This window comes from Xenopus tropicalis, chromosome 6 (genome assembly GCF_000004195.4).
Source record: "Xenopus tropicalis strain Nigerian chromosome 6, UCB_Xtro_10.0, whole genome shotgun sequence".
NCBI lineage: Eukaryota > Metazoa > Chordata > Amphibia > Anura > Pipidae > Xenopus > Xenopus tropicalis.
The window spans coordinates 116,953,328-116,973,343 of record NC_030682.2 but is presented as its reverse complement, the minus strand read 5'-3'; the positions used below and the strand labels follow the sequence as shown (position 1 = coordinate 116,973,343).

Here is a 20,016-nt window from a genome sequence, read left to right as displayed (position 1 = left end):
ATTGCTGCTACTGGCTATTATGTTATAATTCCATATTTTTATAGCCACAAAAGCCTTTCTCCCATACATGTTAGCTCACTGATCGTGCTGTCACACGTGTTGCCAAACAAAATAAATAATAAGCAAAATGCGATTAGCAACTTGCACTTTGTAAAAGCTCTCTGTCTTAAAGAGGGTTTCAGCTTAAACTGACTTTTAGTATGATATATACAATTATATTCTGAGAAATTGCAATTGGTCTTCTATCTGGTCACGAAGGTCCAATGTACCCTAGCAACCAGGCAGTGATGTGTATAAAAAAACTAGAAGATGAATAGGAGAGGGCCTGAATAATAGTAAAATGGAAAGCCACATTTAAATCTCCTCTAGCGTGGGCAACAAAGTTTCCTTTTCACTGTAAAACACCAGTGGGAAAACATACGCATCATCACTGCTTTCCATAGTAGCCTTCCGAGAAAACTTTGGCTGGTGTATTCCCAACAACAATTTACATTAAAGGGGTTGTTCACCTTTCAACCCTTTTAGTATAATATAGAGAGTACTATTCTGAGACAATTTCCAATTGGCCTTTATTTTTTTATTATTTTTAGTTTTTTGTTTGATTTTTGTTCAGCAGCTCTACATTTTGGAATTTCAGCAGCTATCTGGTTGCTAGGGACCAATTTAGCCTTGCAACCAGGCAATGGTTTGAAAGAGAAAAACATGAATAGAAGAGGGCCTAAATAGAAAGATGAGTATTAAAAAGTAGCAATAACAATACATTTGCAGTGTCGCAGATGTTTCGCTATTTGCCAGAGAAAATTAAGTGACAAAATGTCCCATGTGTCTGGGCCCTTAATTGCTTGAGAAACATTTACAATACGTTTATTTCAAGTACCTTTCGCTTATCCATTAACATTTCTAATCATGGCATAGAGAAAAGTAACAGATAAAAGCAATTATATGTTGTGTTTATGGGTTAATGTAATAAAAGTTGCAAAGTCTGCTATGATCCAGCAACACATGGCAACCAATCAGCAGGTCAGCTGCTTGAAAACAAACATCTTGTTGCTTAATATGGGTTATTAGACCTGGGCAATATTTGTGCATTTAAAAACCCAATTTGTGTCATATGCTGGCTGTACTAAACAGTGCTCAGTGTTCCCAATGTAAACACCTTAAATTACTTAGTGTACTAACTGCAGCCATCAAGCTATAAGGAATAAAATGTATATGTTACCTCCTCCACATTTGAAGCTGTCTTTGCTGACGTCTCCATGAAGATTAGTCCGTGTTCCCTGGCAAAGGCTTCACCTTCTTCTTTTTTTACTTCCCTTCGAGATTCTAAATCACTAGAAGATTTGATAAAAATATGAATGCATTTTTGCTTCAGGCCTACACAGCGAAAATATTTCCACTTCTAAATCTAACCCATACAAGGAATATAAGGTGGGATTTAAAGGAATACTGTCACGGGAAAACTTGTGCAGAATCCTGCATTGAGATCCGTTTTTCAAACACACAAACTGATTTTTTTATATTTCATTTTGAAATTTCACATGGGGCTAGCCATATTCTTAATTTTCCAGGGTTCCACAGCCATGTGATTTGTGCTCTGATAAACTTCAGTCACACTTTACTGCTGAGCTGAAAGTTAGAGTGATATCAGCCCCGTCCCTTTCCCCCCCAGCAGCACCCAGTAGATATTAGAATAGCACTCAATAGTAAGAAATCCAATATTTTAGTGTATTATTTGCTATGTAAACAGTGTAATTTAGAAATAAAAAAGTACACCATAAAAATCATGACAGTATCCCTTTAATTGCTACTGTTGCGTCCATACTGAACCCTCATCATAATAAGCCTTATTTTAGAGGGCAACATCTATGGATACAAACAATAAACTAGCACATAAGAAATGGCCATGACATTAATGAACAAAGACATTCAAATACACAAAACCAAAACCAAACCCAAGGTTTTTTAAACAGTCAAAGCAGAATAATAACGCAGGTTTATTAAAGATCCACAAAACAAGCCTAACCCAAAGCCACTGGCTGCCGCAGGACATATTTCATAATATAGTGTCTGTATGACAACCAGCTACATTTTCACATCTAACACACCATTTATACATAAAAGGTAGCTCTACTACTATTATGATCTTTAATAGAACTCAAAAACAGGTTACAGGGATTTGTCAGACTTGAAACATCACAAGAAAACACAAACCATGACAAATCTGATACATCAGCCAAGCAAAGTGACATATCTAAAAATGAATTAATTCCTTGGAAAGAAAACCTTGTACGAACGAATGAAGTATGACAAGGTCACAAAACCTTTTTGTTCCAGTCTGGAAAGAAAAAAGCGTGTATATTATCCATGTCTTCATTATAAGGAGGACTGGGAACACACTGCTTTACCAAGGAGTTAAATAGCCAGTGTGATAGCAGCAAAAAACCACTTTTATTATTATTTTACCTCTTGTTTGCAATAAGCATGATGACCATGTTGGAATTTGAATGTTGGCGGGCATCTTCAAGCCAGGTCGTCAAATGATTGAAGGTGTCTCTCCTGCGAGTAGAAAAAGGAGAGCACGTCAGTTCAGTAGTATGATCCTTTTTTTTGTTAAAGGAACAGTAACACCAAAAGTGGATAAAAGTAACTAAAATATAATGTGCTGCTGCCCTGCACTGGTAAAAGTTGTGTGTTTACTTCAGAAAGTCTACTATAATTTATATAAATGAGCTGCTATGTAGCCATGGAGGCAGCCATTCAAAAGAGAAAAGGCACAGGCACATAGCAGATAACAGATAAAACACTATTGTATTCTACAGAGCTTATCTGTTATCTGCTATGTAACCTGTGCCTTTTCTCCAGCTTGAATGGCTGCCCCCGTGGCTACACAGAAGCTTATTATATAAATTATAGTAGTGTTACTGTAGCAAACACACCAGTTTTACCAGTGCAGGGCAACAGTGCATTATATTTTTATTACTTTAAAGCTCTTTCATTTTTTTGGTGTTACTGTTCCTTTAAGGGCCACTTGTGGCACATACTTTTGAACCCAGCTTCCTGAAATTTTCCCATATTGCTGCCAGTCACTGTACAATCTATTTCCTTCACAAAATCAATGGTTGCAGTTCTTTTCATATCCATCAAGACCCCATTTGACTGGAAGCTTTATACTAGCTATACAACACTATACTATTTGTGCTGGGTGGCCTTAGCAGTCACAGGAATTGGGGCGAAGACACACGGGGAGATTAGTTGCTGCAACTTCTGCTGCAAAGTTGCTGTGACTATTCTGCACAGCAAAAACTCTCAAGCACTTAGTTGTGGCGACTTCTATTATATGCAATAGAAGAAAAGTCGATGTGATCAGTCACCGTGACGGACTTAGTTAAAAGTCGTGGCGACTAATCGCTCTGTGTGTCTTCGCCCTTATTGTATGTACCATGATAAGTGCCATACAAATAATAATCCAATATTTAATGGAATTTAGAATGGATACTAAAACTTGCCTTGTGGCAAATGTCTGAGGGGCTGCTGTAAGATTCCATAGACAGACACTATCTATAAGGATCTAGCTGCAACAAAAATGCATTAATGGGGACACTGACTGTAAAATGTTATGGTCATAAGAACAACATGAGAGGGAAGCAATAAGTAAGGAGGTCCTTAAAAGTTCTTGCAAAACAAAATGTTTCCAGGTTGCTGATATACACCGTCCAAGAAAATGTAATATAAGGCAAGTCAAAACAAATGAAACAAAACAAACCAGATGAAGATGAGAGCAAGGCAGTACTCAAGACGTTCACAACAGTATGGGAGAATGAGCCTTATTAAAATCACACAAACCAGGAGAGGGCAGTGTAATTTAAGGCAACAGAATGAATCACTGTGCAGGCGAGAGGGAGTTGCAGTGATACAGGAGTTGATAAAGAGACAGATCCTGTGTATTTGGTTATAAAGGGATACCAAAGTACTGGTATTAAGTTAAAGTATTTAGTAACCATAAGAAAAATTACCAGTCACCATTCTATCTATAGCATCATTATATATAAATGTGATATGTGGTTTATTCTCTCTTTATTTCTTTCTTTCCACCTGTAGGCTTACCTTGTAATGTCGTATACTAATAAAGCCCCTGCTGCACCTCTGTAATATGATCTTGTGATGGATCTGAAGGACTCTTGACCAGCCTATGGAAATGAAAAGGGAATCTTAAAAACACACATTTTTATCTCAATTTATATTTAGCTGCTGTAAATTTCTACCATTTTAAATATGTATAAAATGAAAAGGATATTACGGATTATTTGCAAACATAAGAGTGGAACTGCCTATAGGAACCAATGAGTAGTTGGCTCTGATCAGTCTACTACCAGTTTGGAACTAAAAGCAAATCTAATTGGTTGTTGTTGGCAAGTAAATTGAGTATATTTAGTGTACCACCCGCTGCATTTTCACCAACTTGGACCAGATCCAGGTTTTTGGAGAAACTGAGCAATATGTATTATCCAAGCCTCAACTGAACACAAGAGACAAGATGAGGGTTTGTCTGGACAAATGATCAAAGATGGCTGAACATAGAAGAGCTAATAACTATGCAGGAATAAAATCAGAGCATATATTTTAAATACTTATTTCTGCCTTGTGCATGTAAAAACGTTTTAAGTCTGATATACAATTCTGTGAACTTGGAGTCTTTAAAGTAACACGAAACTATATTGGACTTTTTTTTTTACTAAAATTGTTTTACTAAAGTTTACCTAAATATGAATCCAATACAAATACTTAGAGGTGACTGTATGTACAGTGAGGAACATAAGTATTTGAACACCCTGCGATTTTGCAAGTTCTCCCACTTAGAAATCATGGAGGGGTCTGAAATTAACATTGTAGGTGCATTCCCACTGTGAGACACAGTGGGAATTGCACTGCTGCACATAAGTATTTGAACACCTGAGAACATCAGTGTTAATATTTGGTACAGAAGCCTTTGTTTGCAATTACAGGGGTCAAATGTTTCTTGTATTTCTTGACCAGGTTTGCACACACTGCAACAGGGATTTTGGCCCACTCCTCCACACAGATCTCCTCTGGATCTGTCAGGTTTAGGGGCTGTCACTGAGCGACATGGAGTTTCAGCTCCCTCCAAAAATTTTCTATTGGATTTAGGTATGGAGACTGGCTAGGCCACTCCAACCTTGATATGCCTCTTACGGAGGCACTCCTTGGTTATCCTGGCTGTGTGCTTCGGGTCATTGTCATGTTGGAAGACCCAGCCACGACCCATCTTCAATGCTCTGACTGAGGGAAGGGGAAAGGTTGTTGCTCAAAATCTCACAATACACGGCCCCATTCTCCCTCTCCTTAATACAGTGCAGTCGTACTGTTCCATTCGCAGAAAAGCACCCCCAAAGCAACTCATCCTTATTTTTCCTCCAAACATGGCGAGTGAAGTTTACACCAAAAAGTCATACTTTGGTCTCATCTGACTACTAATTTAGATTAATGAGTGGAGTAGAGGTGGACTATTTAAAGTGGACCTGTCACCCAGACATGAAAATCTGTATAATAAAAGTCCTGTTCAAATTAAACATGAAACCCAAATTCATTTTTATATTAACACATCCAAACCCATTATAAAGGCATTTAAAAATCACAGCTGTCAATCATATATTGCTTGCCCCGCCTCTATGCCTTAGGCATAGAGGCGGGGCAGACAATAACTGTAGCTTTCCATTCAGCACTTCCTAGATGTCACTGCACATCTCACTTTCCCCCTCCCTCCTCATCATCTAACTGTGTAGCCAGTGCATGGGCCTGGGCATCTGGTCCCCCATTCTGGCACATAAACAAGATTTTGGCATGATACAAAGCTTGCCTTAATAACAGTGTCCACAAAATGGTGCCTGCCTGCTTGCTTTGATTGAGTAATTCCAAGACGGAAGGAAACAAGGTTTATATTGTTTATATAGAGTAAGTAAAGTTTATTTTGCTCAACTAACAATATAGAAAATAATTTGGACTTATTTCTTAGGGTGACAGGTCCGCTTTAAAGGCAGAGTAACAGGTCTTTGAGAGCCAGAATTCTTGCCAATTGCCAGGTATTCAAATACTTATGTGCAGCAGTGCAATACAAATCAATTCTTTAAAAATCATACAATGTGCTTTCCTGAATTATTTTTTTTAAATGCTGTCTTTCACAGTGTGAATGCACCTACAATGTGAATTTTAGACCCCTCCATGATTTCTAAGTGGGAGAACATGCAAAATCGCAGGGTGTTCAAATACTTATGTTCCTCACTGTATCTATTTTTAATAGATAGTGCTTCTTGTATAGGCTGCACTGTACATTAAATACATTAACAGAACAGATGATGAATAATACAATGACACGTAAATAAATGTATAAAATGCATACAATTACATTACACAAGTGCTAGAAGTTAAGGGATACAAGAAGCAGGACCAATACCCTGTATTATATTTATTTGCAATTTTTTATTTCTCTTCTATTTGCAATTTTTTATTTCGTCCATAAATATATTACCACCTCAGCTTGCAGGCGCAGTAAGCAGCAGTGTCTCTGACAGGCTGGTCATCACTGCCCGTAGTTAGGTTGCTACTTCTAAGGGCAGTGAGAGAGTTTAGTCTCCCACGGTTCTCTCTCTCTCTCTCTCTGCTACCACGGGCGACTAATTTCCACAAAATGCGATTTAATACCAAAGACATAAAGAACATCCACTATGGAGCTCTAAAACTCATCTGCAAGACATCCAATCTTACCAAGAGCATTCTCTGTAAAGTTAAGACTAGCCTTTTTATAATTACTTTTCTTATAATATATCAGTGGCAGCTGGGCCAGTCAAATGGCAGAAAATCTGGGACTGAGACGAACGAGAGAATTATATGGAAGGAGGGGCAAATTAGAGGAGGTGTGGAGAGAGAGAGAAGGGGCGGAAGGAAGTCGATAATACAGAAGGGGAAGTCTGCCCGTCTGCTTGTGAAGGACTAGTAGCATGCTATTTATTACACTTCTGTATGAATTAGGGGTAAATCCTCTTTATTTGCTCTTAGAAAGACTAAAATATGACTACACTGCTGCTCAAAAAGAATAGTCACATATAGAGTGCTTTTTTTCTAGGAATAAGAAACCCTCCAAAAAAAAAAAAAGAAAAAAAAAAAGCCTTCTCTGGCAATCCCTGACATCCCAATTTACTGAATGGTTTCACAATACATGAATCATTATTAGAGCACAGAAAGGACTCCTAGCAACTGAGCTCTGAAGACAAATCTGAAAGGAAGCAAATAACCCAGAGCTGCGCATTTGAATTCAATAACCCATTCCCTGGGGCAGCTGTTGACACTAGAATAAATAAAGCCCATTGTAAATAAATGATGAATGACATCTTTACGCCCACCATCTGCTGGTGTAAAGGTTGTTGGAAGGCCAAGGATGCAGATTTTATCCGTTATATCGGAAGCAGCAGCCGTGCATTCAGCAGTCTCTAGACTTGTTTTTTCTTATTATTATTTTGTTTAGAATAAAATTGGTTAAAATGGAACTGTGCAACAGCACTGACAGTATGGTTAGTGTCAATGCCATAAGTTCAGAGTAGTCTGTGGATAATATGTTAATTAGAAAAGAGATCCCACATATATCAGAACTATATTTAAATCGTTAAGATTTCCTTAACCTTTCGGGGAAGAGATATATAAGCTCTAACTTGGCTTCATCATATGCTTACATGAAACAGATCTTGAAATATTGCAACATAACAGTCACAAGCCAACAAAACCATTCTTTTCTGATGTAAATGCTTGGTGAGTAATATTCTACTTAGCTCAACATAAACACTTGACTGTATTTTCAATAAATAATATCTGACCGCTTGCAGACAATAAACAAACCACTAGTATAGTGCAGAGCTGCTGAAGATTCCCATGGGAGCTATGCACATCTGGGGGAGCGATTCTCTCCAATAATAACCCCAGAATTGTACTGCCAACAGCACAGGAGCATTACAGGATGGGAAAAGAACAAAAAGGGGGGACTAGGGTCAGACTGGCCCGCTGGGAGACTGGGAAAAATCCCGATGGACCCTGTCCTGCTAGGCCCCCAGCCCCCTTCCCGCTAATCCCAACCACTAGTCCTATCTGCTGCAGCTCTGCTGAATGTATAAGGTTAGCAGTAGCAGCAGGGGGTGGGGAAGTCTGCCAGTAGTGCCAGGAACTGCAGCATTGGTGGACATCTGTGGCAGTCAGCGAGAAAGCGAGGCCCTAGTGGTTTGGTTCAAGGTGAGCCCAAACTAGTTCAGTCCAACCCTGGGGTGGATTCAGTTGCTTAGTCATTCCCCTATAGGCAGATAGAAAGCCATACACCACAAGGTTCAGCACTAGAGCACCTGCCTCCCATTCAAGTCGCAAGTTAAATGGCAATTCGGTTTTCCTTCCTCGAAGCTAAGTAGTTGCAGTATTTGGGTCTTATATCTTGGCCCTTACATTTCTGCAAGCAGCCATGGTCTTCTAACATTGCCCAGTCGCCCAACAGCACTCCTGACTGTCCCCACCCCCCCAATGGCAGCCCTGATTGTGGTGGGCTAGAGATCACCAGCACAAGACACAGTACACCAGTGAAAGCTACTGCCATATCACAGTCTACCGTTTGGTTTCCCCAGCTCTGCACAATTCTGGATTGTTATACGGTCGGACTACATTCTAAAAACCGACCTTCACAAAGTCCTGCCCCTTTTTTGTGGTAATTAGGCTAAAACAAGTGAATAGAACTAAAGGAAAAGAACATAACAACAACACATCAAAGTTAGGAGAACAAAAGGTCGCCCTGAGCTATTAAGTGATCACCCGAAAATGACGCAACTCCGCAAATTGTCGCAGCAATTCTGCCAATTTCCAGATAATGGCCCTTTTTCCTGTGACCAAGTCAAATTGCCACATGTAATGTAATTTACTTGCAGGTTCAAAAAAGATAAGTTTCCCGCAGTAGCGCATTTTTCCCGTGGGCCACTGCATATCCCTTCAAGTGGCACTAACTATCAAGTACCAAAGCAGCAGCAGCTCAAGAGATCCAGGATTGCCTTTTGATCTATGTTGTGTTGTGGGTAAATATGGATTTGGTGATTAGGTTTAAAGTCAACAACTAAACAGAAAATCTACACTGCTCTACAGGGGCAGGGACCTTGTTCCTCTTGTCTCTTAGCACTTAAAGAAAAAGTAACACCAAGATTTTAAAGTGTTTTTAAGTAAATAAAGTATAAATGTTGCCCTGTACTGGTAAAACTGGTGTGTTTGTTTAAAAAACACTGCAATAGCTTATATAAATAAGCTGATATATAGCTAAGGGGGCAGCGATTCAAGCTGCAATAGGATAAAATGCACAGGTTACATAGCACATAAGCTCTGTACAATAGAATGGCTTAAGTTCTTACACAGGAAGATAAACAGGGGTCAAATGTCATTCATGGCTCTCTACAGGACTAAATAATGAAATGCTATTTTATATAAATGACATTTATTGTCATAATGGTTTATATATAGTTTATATAGCTACAAATATAAACTTTAAATGTAAATATATGTTTAGTTTGATATTACTGGTTATTTAATCTTGAATACAAATGTATTTTTCTAATTATCTATTAGTGTTTTTCCCCCATCTGTTTTATCAAAAGACACCTAAAGCATGAAAAACGCCTCAACCACAGTATGACTGTTCATCTCCAATATGCTAGCGCATAATGAGCGGCCTGGGGCACAAGCTCACTATGCTTATGTGTGTGCCCCAAGATGTCTGCCTGCAATGGGAGCTCCTTCCTGGTGCTCGAGGGCCTGGTGCTGGCTAGGGAGTTTTCTGCAAACAAAAAATTAGTAAATAAAAAAAAATGTAGAAAATAAAGATAATTGTTCCGGAGTGTTCTGCTTGATTGCACCTCTGGTGGCTGAAACATTTTTCATGTGATACATACCCTATGATTTATTGTTATAGTGTACAGTGCTGTGTATACAAGCGGCGCTATATTGATAAAACTATACATATTGCGCAAGAGTAAAAAAGGGCTCCAGTTAAGTCTGTTAAGTGAAAGAGTTTTTAGTGCCACTACAGGCTGCTTTTATTATCCAAAACCATCCTTTATCTTTAAGGCAGCGCTAACAAAAATGTGCTTCACTTGTGACTTCCTAACTGTGTCCCCCCTTCTCCTCCATCCTCCCTGTGCTGTCAGCTCAATTATCTGCAGCAGGCCTTTGTTAGGAATGGGATCATGCACCGTCAGCAGCAACTTCATGCAGGTCTGAGATGAAGTCTGAAGCAAGAAAGTAACAAAGGAGAGCAGAGAGACACACAAACAAGACTGACACTCCCTACTGGCCACACTGCTAAGGACTTGTGTAGGAATTGTTTTGAAAGAAATGAACTTTATTATCTGCTTAATAGACAGATCTCCCCATCAGAAGCAGATACCAATACGTGTCATACGTGCAAACACTGAATAACTCGATCGGTGGCTAAATGGGGCACACACTTTGTGAGGCTAAAATTAATGATCAGATTATTTTGCAGCAGTTTTCAGGCAGTATAAGGCTAATGGCACACAAGGCAAAGCCTTGGCCTCTCTCCTCATTGGGTAGAAAAAAGCCAGTGCAGTCTTATCTGTTCCCCTGTGTCTTTACACAGACACCATGGATACTGGTGAAGAAACACAAAACTATGCATTTTCATGTCAATATCTTGTCCGTGCATTTGCAACCAGGCCAGTGTCATGCCTGTCAGTACAGAGACACGGGGACCAGATGGAAGTGCATTGGCTTCTCTTTGCCTTGTGTGCCATTAGCCTTATTGTGACAAATCAGCCACAAAGTGGCTAACTCCTTGGGGGACTAGCATAACTACCACACAGCAGTTCCATCAACTTTGGTGGCACCCAGGGGTGAGGACTGCCATGAGTGCTCCTCCCCTGCCCCTTTCCCTTACAGAAGGGGGCAAGTGGTTTCCTACAATTAAGCTGGGTCGCCACTTCTAAAATGTCTTTACATGAATCTTCATTCTTCAGCATTACAAGGTATTTTCAAATGCTTTGTCACCCGCGGGAGATATACCATATATCACTGCCCTAAGATCCTGGATCATTACAGTTATACCAATTATATGGCTGCTGAACCTTTGCACTGACACAGTAAGTTTAGTATATGAAATACAGCACCTGTAGCCATATATTTTTAGGCTTTATTTCTGCTATAAAGAAGAAACTTACAGCAAAAGATATTTACGAGCAATGCACACTACAAATGAGCAGCTAAAAGAATGCTATTGTGCCACGAAGGTGCACCAAAAAGCCTGGCTTTTTATCTAACTTGTAATCAGTACAGGTATGGGACCTGTTATCCAGAATGCTCGGGACCGGGGGTTTCGGGATAAGGGATCTTTCTGTAACTTGGATCTCCATAACTTAAGTTTGCTAAAAATCATTTAAATATTAAATTAACCCAACAGGCTTGTTTTGCCTCCAATAAGGATTAATTATATCTTAGTTGGGATCAAGTACAAGGTACTGTTTTATAATTACAGAGAAAAAGGCAATCATTTTCGAAAATTACAATTATTTGCTTATAATGGAGTCTATGGGAGATAGCCTTCCCGTAATTCAGAACTTTCTGGATAATGGGTTTCCGGATAAGGGATCCCATACCTGTATTCCAAGCAATCTTTAGTCTTTCAACAAAGAACAAAGTGCAAAGTAATTCCTTAGTTTTTACCTTCAATGTATCAAGTGTAGCAAGAAGTAAAAGTTAAATTAATGGATTTCTAGTGTAACAATTGTATCTGCACATGTCATACTAAACCTCCACAGCAGATCACCTTTCTGGGCACTGCTTTTACAGTGCTTTCTATTAAACATGCTCCGAATTTCATTTTCAGCATAAAGGAACACCAAAAAAAAGGAAAATTTAGAGATGAAAATAACAGCTAATCCAGGATTACTCTCCTGGTAATTTAATGATAGGGGCAAAGTATGCTTCTGGTCTAGTAAGCCTCAAAAAACAGGGCCTACACATAGCATTTATTGTTCAGCTGTTTGAAAACTAAACAGCCTTATATGATATAGTTACTAGGTTATGGTGTATGTTGATCCTTTTATTACATTTTCCATTTTACTCCAATAATTTAAATGATTCAGATATTTTTTTTTTTAAATACTGCCCTCTTGTGGTGTGTGAAAATTTGCATCAAAGTCACAAAAAGATTATTAATGCAGCCGACTGGAAACAGGTTATGGATAAATACATAACTAAACAACTGCACTTTATGTGTTTTACAACAAGGGGCCCTTAAAGCTAAATACCAAAATATAATGTATTATGATACAAAATATAATGTACATTGCTATGGATTGTTCACGGTTACATTAACTTTCAGTATGATGCAGAGAATGCTATTCTTAGACAATTTGCAATAGGTCTTCATTTTTTTAATTATTTACCTTTTTGTTCTCTAGTTTGGAATTTTAGGTGCTATCTGGTTGCCAAGGGCCCATTTAACCTAGCAAACAGGCGCTGGTTTAAAAGAAAGACATGGATATGAATAGATGGGGCCTAAATAGAAATATAAGTAGTAAAAAGGAACAATAACAAAATGGTAGCCTCACAAAGCAATAGTTTTTTTGGCTGCCGGGGTCAGTGACCCCTGTTTAAAACTTAAAAAGGGCCAGGAGAAGGCAGCAAATATTCAAAATCTTTAAAAAAAATAAAGACCAATTGAAAAGCTTCTAAGAATAGGCCATTCTGTAGCATAATAAAAGTTAACCTGAAAGTGAAGTACCCTTTTAATAAATAAAAAAAAAAAAAAGGGGGGGGGAAGATGGGGACCTAGCAAATGAAACTAAGCATGGTATGCATAAAGCAAATGAAACTAAACATGGAATGCATAAGGCTTTCTTTAGGATGTTTTGCTGAATATAATCTTTTTCTATTTTCAACTATTGACCTGAGCGGATTCTGTGATGCCGTCTGTTCTTTTCCTTTGCTGAAGGCTTTTGGTTCCCATGTGCTACTAGGTGAGCGCTACAAAACTTTGTGTTAAATGTAAATGACAAGAAAAGGAATATTCACTGGGAGGTGGCAATTTGTTTTTTACTTGCTTTACACCCAGACTGAGGTACATTATGTGGAAGTGTTGCACTGGCAATCTGACTGGTTTGCACCTGTGACTAGACAATATAAAGTGCACTGCAGTAATTCCCAATCACTTAGAATAGCAGGTTACTAGTGCTTTGTGCCGGTCAGAATGAGTGGAAATGCTGGGTCGACAACATGCTAAAAACCTTCTTGTGACACCTTACCCTTCAGTACAGAATGTTTAAATGCAGGTGAAAACCATGTTATCGTTTGGGTTCGCTGGTACTTTCTAACTTCTTATAGATGTGTTACGGTCTTGCCCTAAATGCTCTAGAGCAGGGGGTCCCCAAACTTTTATAAGAGTGAGCCACAACCAAATAGAAAAAGTGTTGGGGAGCAACACAAGTATGAAACAATATTCTATGAATGTCAAATAAGAGCTATGTTTGGCTGTTTGGTAGCTCCTATGTGGACTGGTAGTCTACAGAAAGCTCTGTTTGGCAGTACACAGGCAGTAATGCAACCAAAACTTGCCTCCAAGACAAAACTAAGCACCTGCTTTGAGGCCACTGGGGCAACATTGAAGGAGTTGCTCACGAGCCACTGGTAGAGGATCACTGTTCTAGAGGGTGTTTTAGGACTGAAAAGTGTCAATACTGGGGCAGCCAGACATTTCCAATTTAAGTCAATAGAGATAAGCAGGGGTTGCATTCCCTTTTAAGGGTAATTTCACTCCGCTGGCCTCTGCTCATTTGTGTCTCTGCAGTCACAAGTACTGTGTCATCCTGGGACCAGACATAGAGAGCAGGTTTGTCTGCACCCAGGCCAATGCACAAACACACAAATGATCGAAGGACAGTAGAATGGCTTATTCTTACCCGAGAATCAGCCCTATATCAACTTACAAGATCGTTGACAGAATATGTGGTACAACAAAAGAGGCAGAGGAAACAGACAATATATTGTTTTGTCTTTATTACTTACAGTGTCCCATATTTGAAGCTTTATCTGCTTGCCATCGATTGTAATCATTCTTGCACCAAATTCTACACCTACAAAATAATTATGATATGCAAAATTAAGAGATCCTGATTGTAAAGTTCATACAGTGTGTTACATTTTAAAAACAAAATAGAAGCATTAATTCACAATAGTAAGCTCTCATAATATTACTGCTTTCTACATTATATTAGGGATGCACAGAATCCACTTTTTTGGGTTCGGCCGAACCCCCAAATCCACCGTAAAGGATTTGGCCAAATACCGAACCAAATCCGAATTAGCATGCTAATTAGGCTTTGAAAGGGTTAAATGCCACGTGTGGTGAAAAATTTTCAACTTCTGTGTTTACATGACAAAAAGTCACATGATATTTAGGATTTGGATCTGCCGGAGCGTGGATTTGTCAGAATCCGAATCTTGATGAAAAAGGCCGAATCACGAACCAAAACCTGGATTAGGTGCATCTCTACAATATATACAGAAGTGAAAATTGCCTAATCAAATTTAAGTTGTAGCTAGTGAAATGTTTATTAATTATATAAAGTGCAAATAAAAATTCATTGTGTTCAAGTTTAACCACTACTATCCGAATGCTTGAAAGAACAGTAAAGTCATTGGGGGGGGGGGGGGGGGCTGAGTTGTTAAGAACCCCCTGTAATTCTAGCCAATTACTTGATACCCTAGCATTGCACTACTTTCCTCTAATATATGCACCAGTCCGTGGTACTGTCTTCATTTTTACAGGTGTCCCCTGCACCAATTTTAAGAGGGTGCATGTGCAGTGCAAAAGCTTTTAAGTATGGAAAAAAATGGTGGCACATAGCTCAGCAATCAGGCCCTTATGCTATTGTATTTTTTTAAGAAGAGGAGTATCAGCTCAAAGTACCAGGTAAGCAATAAGAATTACTGAAGGGTGTCTAACAAAAGAGCTGTTAATCAAAAGTTGACACTTTTCAGCGTAAACTTACCAATTGTAAGGTCATGCACAGGTTGAAACCTTTTATCTGTAAACTGCAATAAGAGACATGATTTTCCAACACCTGCAAAACAAGAGGAGAAAAAAAGTAAAGTGCCTAAAAATTATAAAATGAGAATACATTAAACAGTGGTTTAGGTGGTCCAGTCTAAAGGCAAGCAGAGGCGAGATTTGTGAAGAATGACCATTTGTTACCCTATATACTGCTGAAGTCATTCAGCAGCTCTCCAATTTGGCGTTTCAGCAGCTATCTGGTTGCTAGGGTCCAGGGGTGGTTTAAATGAGAGACTGGTAAATGAATAGGGGAGGGACCTGCATAAAAAATCAGTAATAAAAAGTAACAATAACAATAAAACTGGAGCCTCAGAGCATTAGGTTTTGGCTTCCAGGGTCAGTGACCCCCATTTGAAAGCTGCAAAGAATTGAAAGAAGAAGGCAAATAATTAAACTCAATTAAAAAAAAAAAAAAATGAAGGCCAATTGAAAAGTTGCTTAGAATTGGCCATTCTATAACATACTAAAAGTTAACTTAAAGGGGAACCACCCCTTTAAGACAAACAGGTTAAACTCGATGAAATTGTTTCTTTTTTTTTGTTACATTCCAAATGACCATTATGTACAGGTCCTTTTCAAAAAATTAGCATATTGTGATAAAGTTCATTATTTTCTGTAATGTACTGATAAACATTAGACTTTCATATATTTTAGATTCATTACACACAACTGAAGTAGTTCAAGCCTTTTCTTGTTTTAATATTGATGATTGTGGAATACAGCTCATGAAAACCCAAAATTCCTATCTCAAAAAATTAGCATATTTCATCCGCCCAATAAAAAAAAAGTGTTTTTAATACAAAAAAAGTCAACCTTCAAATAATTATGTTCAGTTATGCACTCAATACTTGGTCGGGAATCCTTTTGCAGAAATGACTGCTTCAATGTGGCGTGGCATGGAGGCAATCAGCCTGTGGCACTGCTCAGGTGTTATGGAGGCCCAGGATGCTTCAATAGCGGCCTTAAGCTCATACAGACTGTTGGGTCTTGTGTCTCTCAACTTTCTCTTCACAATATCCCACAGATTCTCTATGGGGTTCAGGTCAGGAGAGTTGGCAGGCCAATTGAGCACAGTAATACCATGGTCAGTAAACCATTTACCAGTGGTTTTGGCACTGTGAGCAGGTGCCAGGTCGTGCTGAAAAATGAAATCTTCATCTCCATAAAGCTTTTCAGCAGATGGAAGCATGAAGTGCTCCAAAATCTCCTGATAGCTAGCTGCATTGACCCTGCCCTTGATAAAACACAGTGGACCAACACCAGCAGCTGACATGGCACCCCAGACCATCACTGACTGTGGGTACTTGACACTGGACTTCAGGCATTTTGGCATTTCCCTCTCCCCAGTCTTCCTCCAGACTCTGGCACCTTGATTTCCGAATGACATACTTTGGACCACTGAGCAACAGTCCAGTGCTGCTTCTCTGTAGCCCAGGTCAGGCGCTTCTGCCGCTGTTTCTGGTTCAAAAGTGGCTTGACCTGGGGAATGCAGCACCTGTAGCCCATTTCCTGCACACGCCTGTACACGGTGGCTCTGGATGTTTCTACTCCAGACTCAGTCCACTGCTTCCGCAGGTCCCCCAAGGTCAGGAATCGGTCCTTCTCCACAATCTTCCTCAGGGCCCAGTCACCTCTTCTCGTTGTGCAGCATTTTCTGCCACACTTTTTCCTTCCCACAGACTTCCCACTGAGGTGCCTTGATACAGCACTCTGGGAACAGCCTATTCGTTCAGAAATTTCTTTCTGTGTCTTACCCTCTTGCTTGAGGGTGTCAATGATGGCCTTCTGGACAGCAGTCAGGTCGGCAGTCTTACCCATGATTGCGGTTTTGAGTAATGAACCAGGCTGGGAGTTTTTAAAAGCCTCAGGAATCTTTTGCAGGTTTTTAGAGTTAATTTGTTGATTCAGATGATTAGGTTAATAGCTCATTTAGAGAACCTTTTCATGATATGCTAATTTTTTGAGATAGGAATTTTGGGTTTTCATGAGCTGTATTCCACAATCATCAATATTAAAACAAGAAAAGGCTTGAACTACTTCAGTTGTGTGTAATGAATCTAAAATATATGAAAGTCTAATGTTTATCAGTACATTACAGAAAATAATGAACTTTATCACAATATGCTAATTTTTTTAAAAGGACCTGTATATGGGACAACATAATGGCTCACAGGCTGACAACACATCCCACAATACTGGAGTCCAGAACTCTGCTATCTGCAAAAACCTTGAATCTTATATGATGAACAATTAGGGTATATTTATCATGCTGTGTAAAAAGTGGAGTGAAGCATTACCGGTGATGTGGCCCAGGGCAACCAATCAGCAATTAGATTTCAACATACAGAAAATCAAAGCAAAGCATCTGATTAGCTGCTATAAACAACATCACCGGTGATGTTTTACTCCACCTTTTACACAGCCCCAAAGGGGGGAATAAATATATAGCTGGGTGCTGTACTTCAACAATAACTAATAAGCTGCTAGTTGGGCAGCACTGAAAGTATGTATGTGAGGCAATTGTACTCACCATTAAATTCAATATTATCTGCTGTCCCACAGACTATAGACCTGCATGGGTCTGACTGGGCAGCGGCACAGCCAAACGGAAACCAGTCACATCGAATACAGCCCAGCCCTGCCAACGTGTACTGCTGTCCCAGAAAGAATTTACTGGACCCCCAACACAAATCCCAAATGACATACCAGAAGTGACATCACTGCTAAGAATTTTAACCTCGCGGGCACTACAAACAATACTGCAAGAGGAGAACCATTACATCATATTATTGCTTCTGAATGCCAACTGCTCTGTGGGTATTTTACAGGTACCTGACAGGATGTAAGACTCTAACAATGATGCAGTTACCTTGCTACATTTATTAATAAACAAAAAATTATGTTTAATACAACATCCAAAATACAAGGCTGAATAAAAATCTAAACTGACACTACATAGCATAGAATCCATGGCATTGCATTTTGCTTAGAATCTATAAATAAATCAGCTTCTATGAAACCTTTCTGATATTCTGATAATTTCCCTTAATCCCAAATCATAGTTTCTGTGCAGCAGCCCACATCACACAAATAAAAGAATTTAATCCTAGCTATATTTGATTTTAGAATTTAATTATTTCACTACATGCATGACACTACAGTTGCTTACTCATGGTTTTCATAACAACAACTGCTGCCACATTATCCAGCATAGTCCCTTCTGCTTGCATCCTACTAAAGAAACTGTCTTTGTGTATCTATAATTTGTAAATTGCATATGGGGGTAAACAAAACAATCTAATAACAGCGAAGATATGCAAAAAGTGAAGTACATGTGCTTCAGTGTAGGCTACAGGAAAATTCTGGGGCAGCATGTGGAAAAGGTTCTTCTTGGTTCGAAAAGGAATGAGGTTGCATCAGCTGTCATCTAGAGCTTCTATAACAGCATATTACAAACTGGTATATACATAGCAATGGTATTGCCTAAGAGTGGACACCAGTGCTGCAGAATGCACCTCCCATTCTGGCCATACACTTACAGATACTGTCGTATGGTATCTGTCATTTTTGGTGATCGTTGAATCTTGTTCAACAGATATCGATCGCAAAGTCGACTGGCCAGGATTGAAAATTTTGGTTGGTTTCCAGCAACTGTTTGGCTTTATCTGAACGTGTAAGGCAAACTGTTTGACAACAGTAGTATGGCGATGACAGGTAATTACATATTTGCAAATAGGGCGTGTTGATAGGTGGGTTTCGTTCCTATGGTTCCAGACTGACCTCTTCTTTCATTTTTCTTTTTCAAAGAACAAACCAGTGCAACTGCTGCTACGTATCTTGGACCAAAGAAAGAGGAAATGTTTCCCTCAAGTAACCGGTGCCACGTGTTTATTCATACAAAGAACGAACTGTTATAATGATATTTCATTCAAATGCACGTTAACCCACCTGTGCACTTATATGTCACTTCCGGAATTTAAAGTTCGCACTCCACAATCATTGTCTTAATAATAATGTTTACTTTCAACCAATCATTCTCTATCAAACTATGATATCTTGAAAATAACGCTCTTTTTGTTAATGTTTGATCTGCAATACTAATGAATGATCAATCTCTGATTATTCATTGTGTGCACAATTACTGTACGTGTATGGCCATGTAATATACATAACACTTAACACATAACACTGCAATATAGCGTAATATATTGCTGCGCACTGCAATATAAAGGAAATTTGCATCTGAAGGGGTACAGGTGGTGACAAGAACTCATTGCATGGGCCAGACATTTCTCATGTAAATAAACAAATAAAAGCAAGGCTAAAATTAGAGATGTATACAAAAAGTGCTGCTCAGGTTGAATGAAGACACACCACAAACTGACTGCATTCAAAATATACCCTGTATACCCTGTTGTTTATACCCTGTAAGGTGGGACACTGTATAAAATGTACATAAAGAAAATGGGATGATTTGCAAATCATGTAATTCTTATATTTAATCGCAGGTAGCACAAACACAACATATCAAATGTTGAAGCTAAAAAATATTATTGTTTTCTGAAAAGTATATGCTCATTTTGAATCTGATACCAGCAACACGTTTCAAAAAAGTTGGGAATTATTGTCAAATTCTTGACTGATATAGGATTTCAGCTGCCCAACAGTGGGCTTTTCCTTTGTCGTATTTTTCCCTTCATAATACACCAAATGTTTTCAGACTACAGGACAAGGTAGTGCCACCTGACGGCCCGAAGATCACTGCCATCCAGTATTGGCTTTCAGCCTTGTCCCTTGCATTTAGAGATTTCGCTGGAATCTCTGAATCTTTTAATGTTAATATATACTGGAGATAATAAACC

The 20,016-nt window shown here is 39.0% G+C and overlaps 1 protein-coding gene across 1 annotated transcript in view; it reads right to left on the bottom strand.

Annotated features, from left to right (window-relative positions):
• Positions 1-20,016, bottom strand: part of rab2a (RAB2A, member RAS oncogene family) — a 49,605-nt gene that overhangs the window by 22,375 nt on the left and 7,214 nt on the right. The window contains exons 2-6 of the mRNA XM_002936111.4: positions 15,093-15,164; positions 14,107-14,174; positions 4,105-4,187; positions 2,464-2,556; positions 1,220-1,331 (exon numbers count right to left, since the gene is read on the bottom strand). Of these exons, the coding sequence (XP_002936157.1) occupies positions 1,220-1,331; positions 2,464-2,556; positions 4,105-4,187; positions 14,107-14,174; positions 15,093-15,164 (428 nt within the window). The remainder of the gene's footprint in view (positions 1-1,219; positions 1,332-2,463; positions 2,557-4,104; positions 4,188-14,106; positions 14,175-15,092; positions 15,165-20,016) is intronic.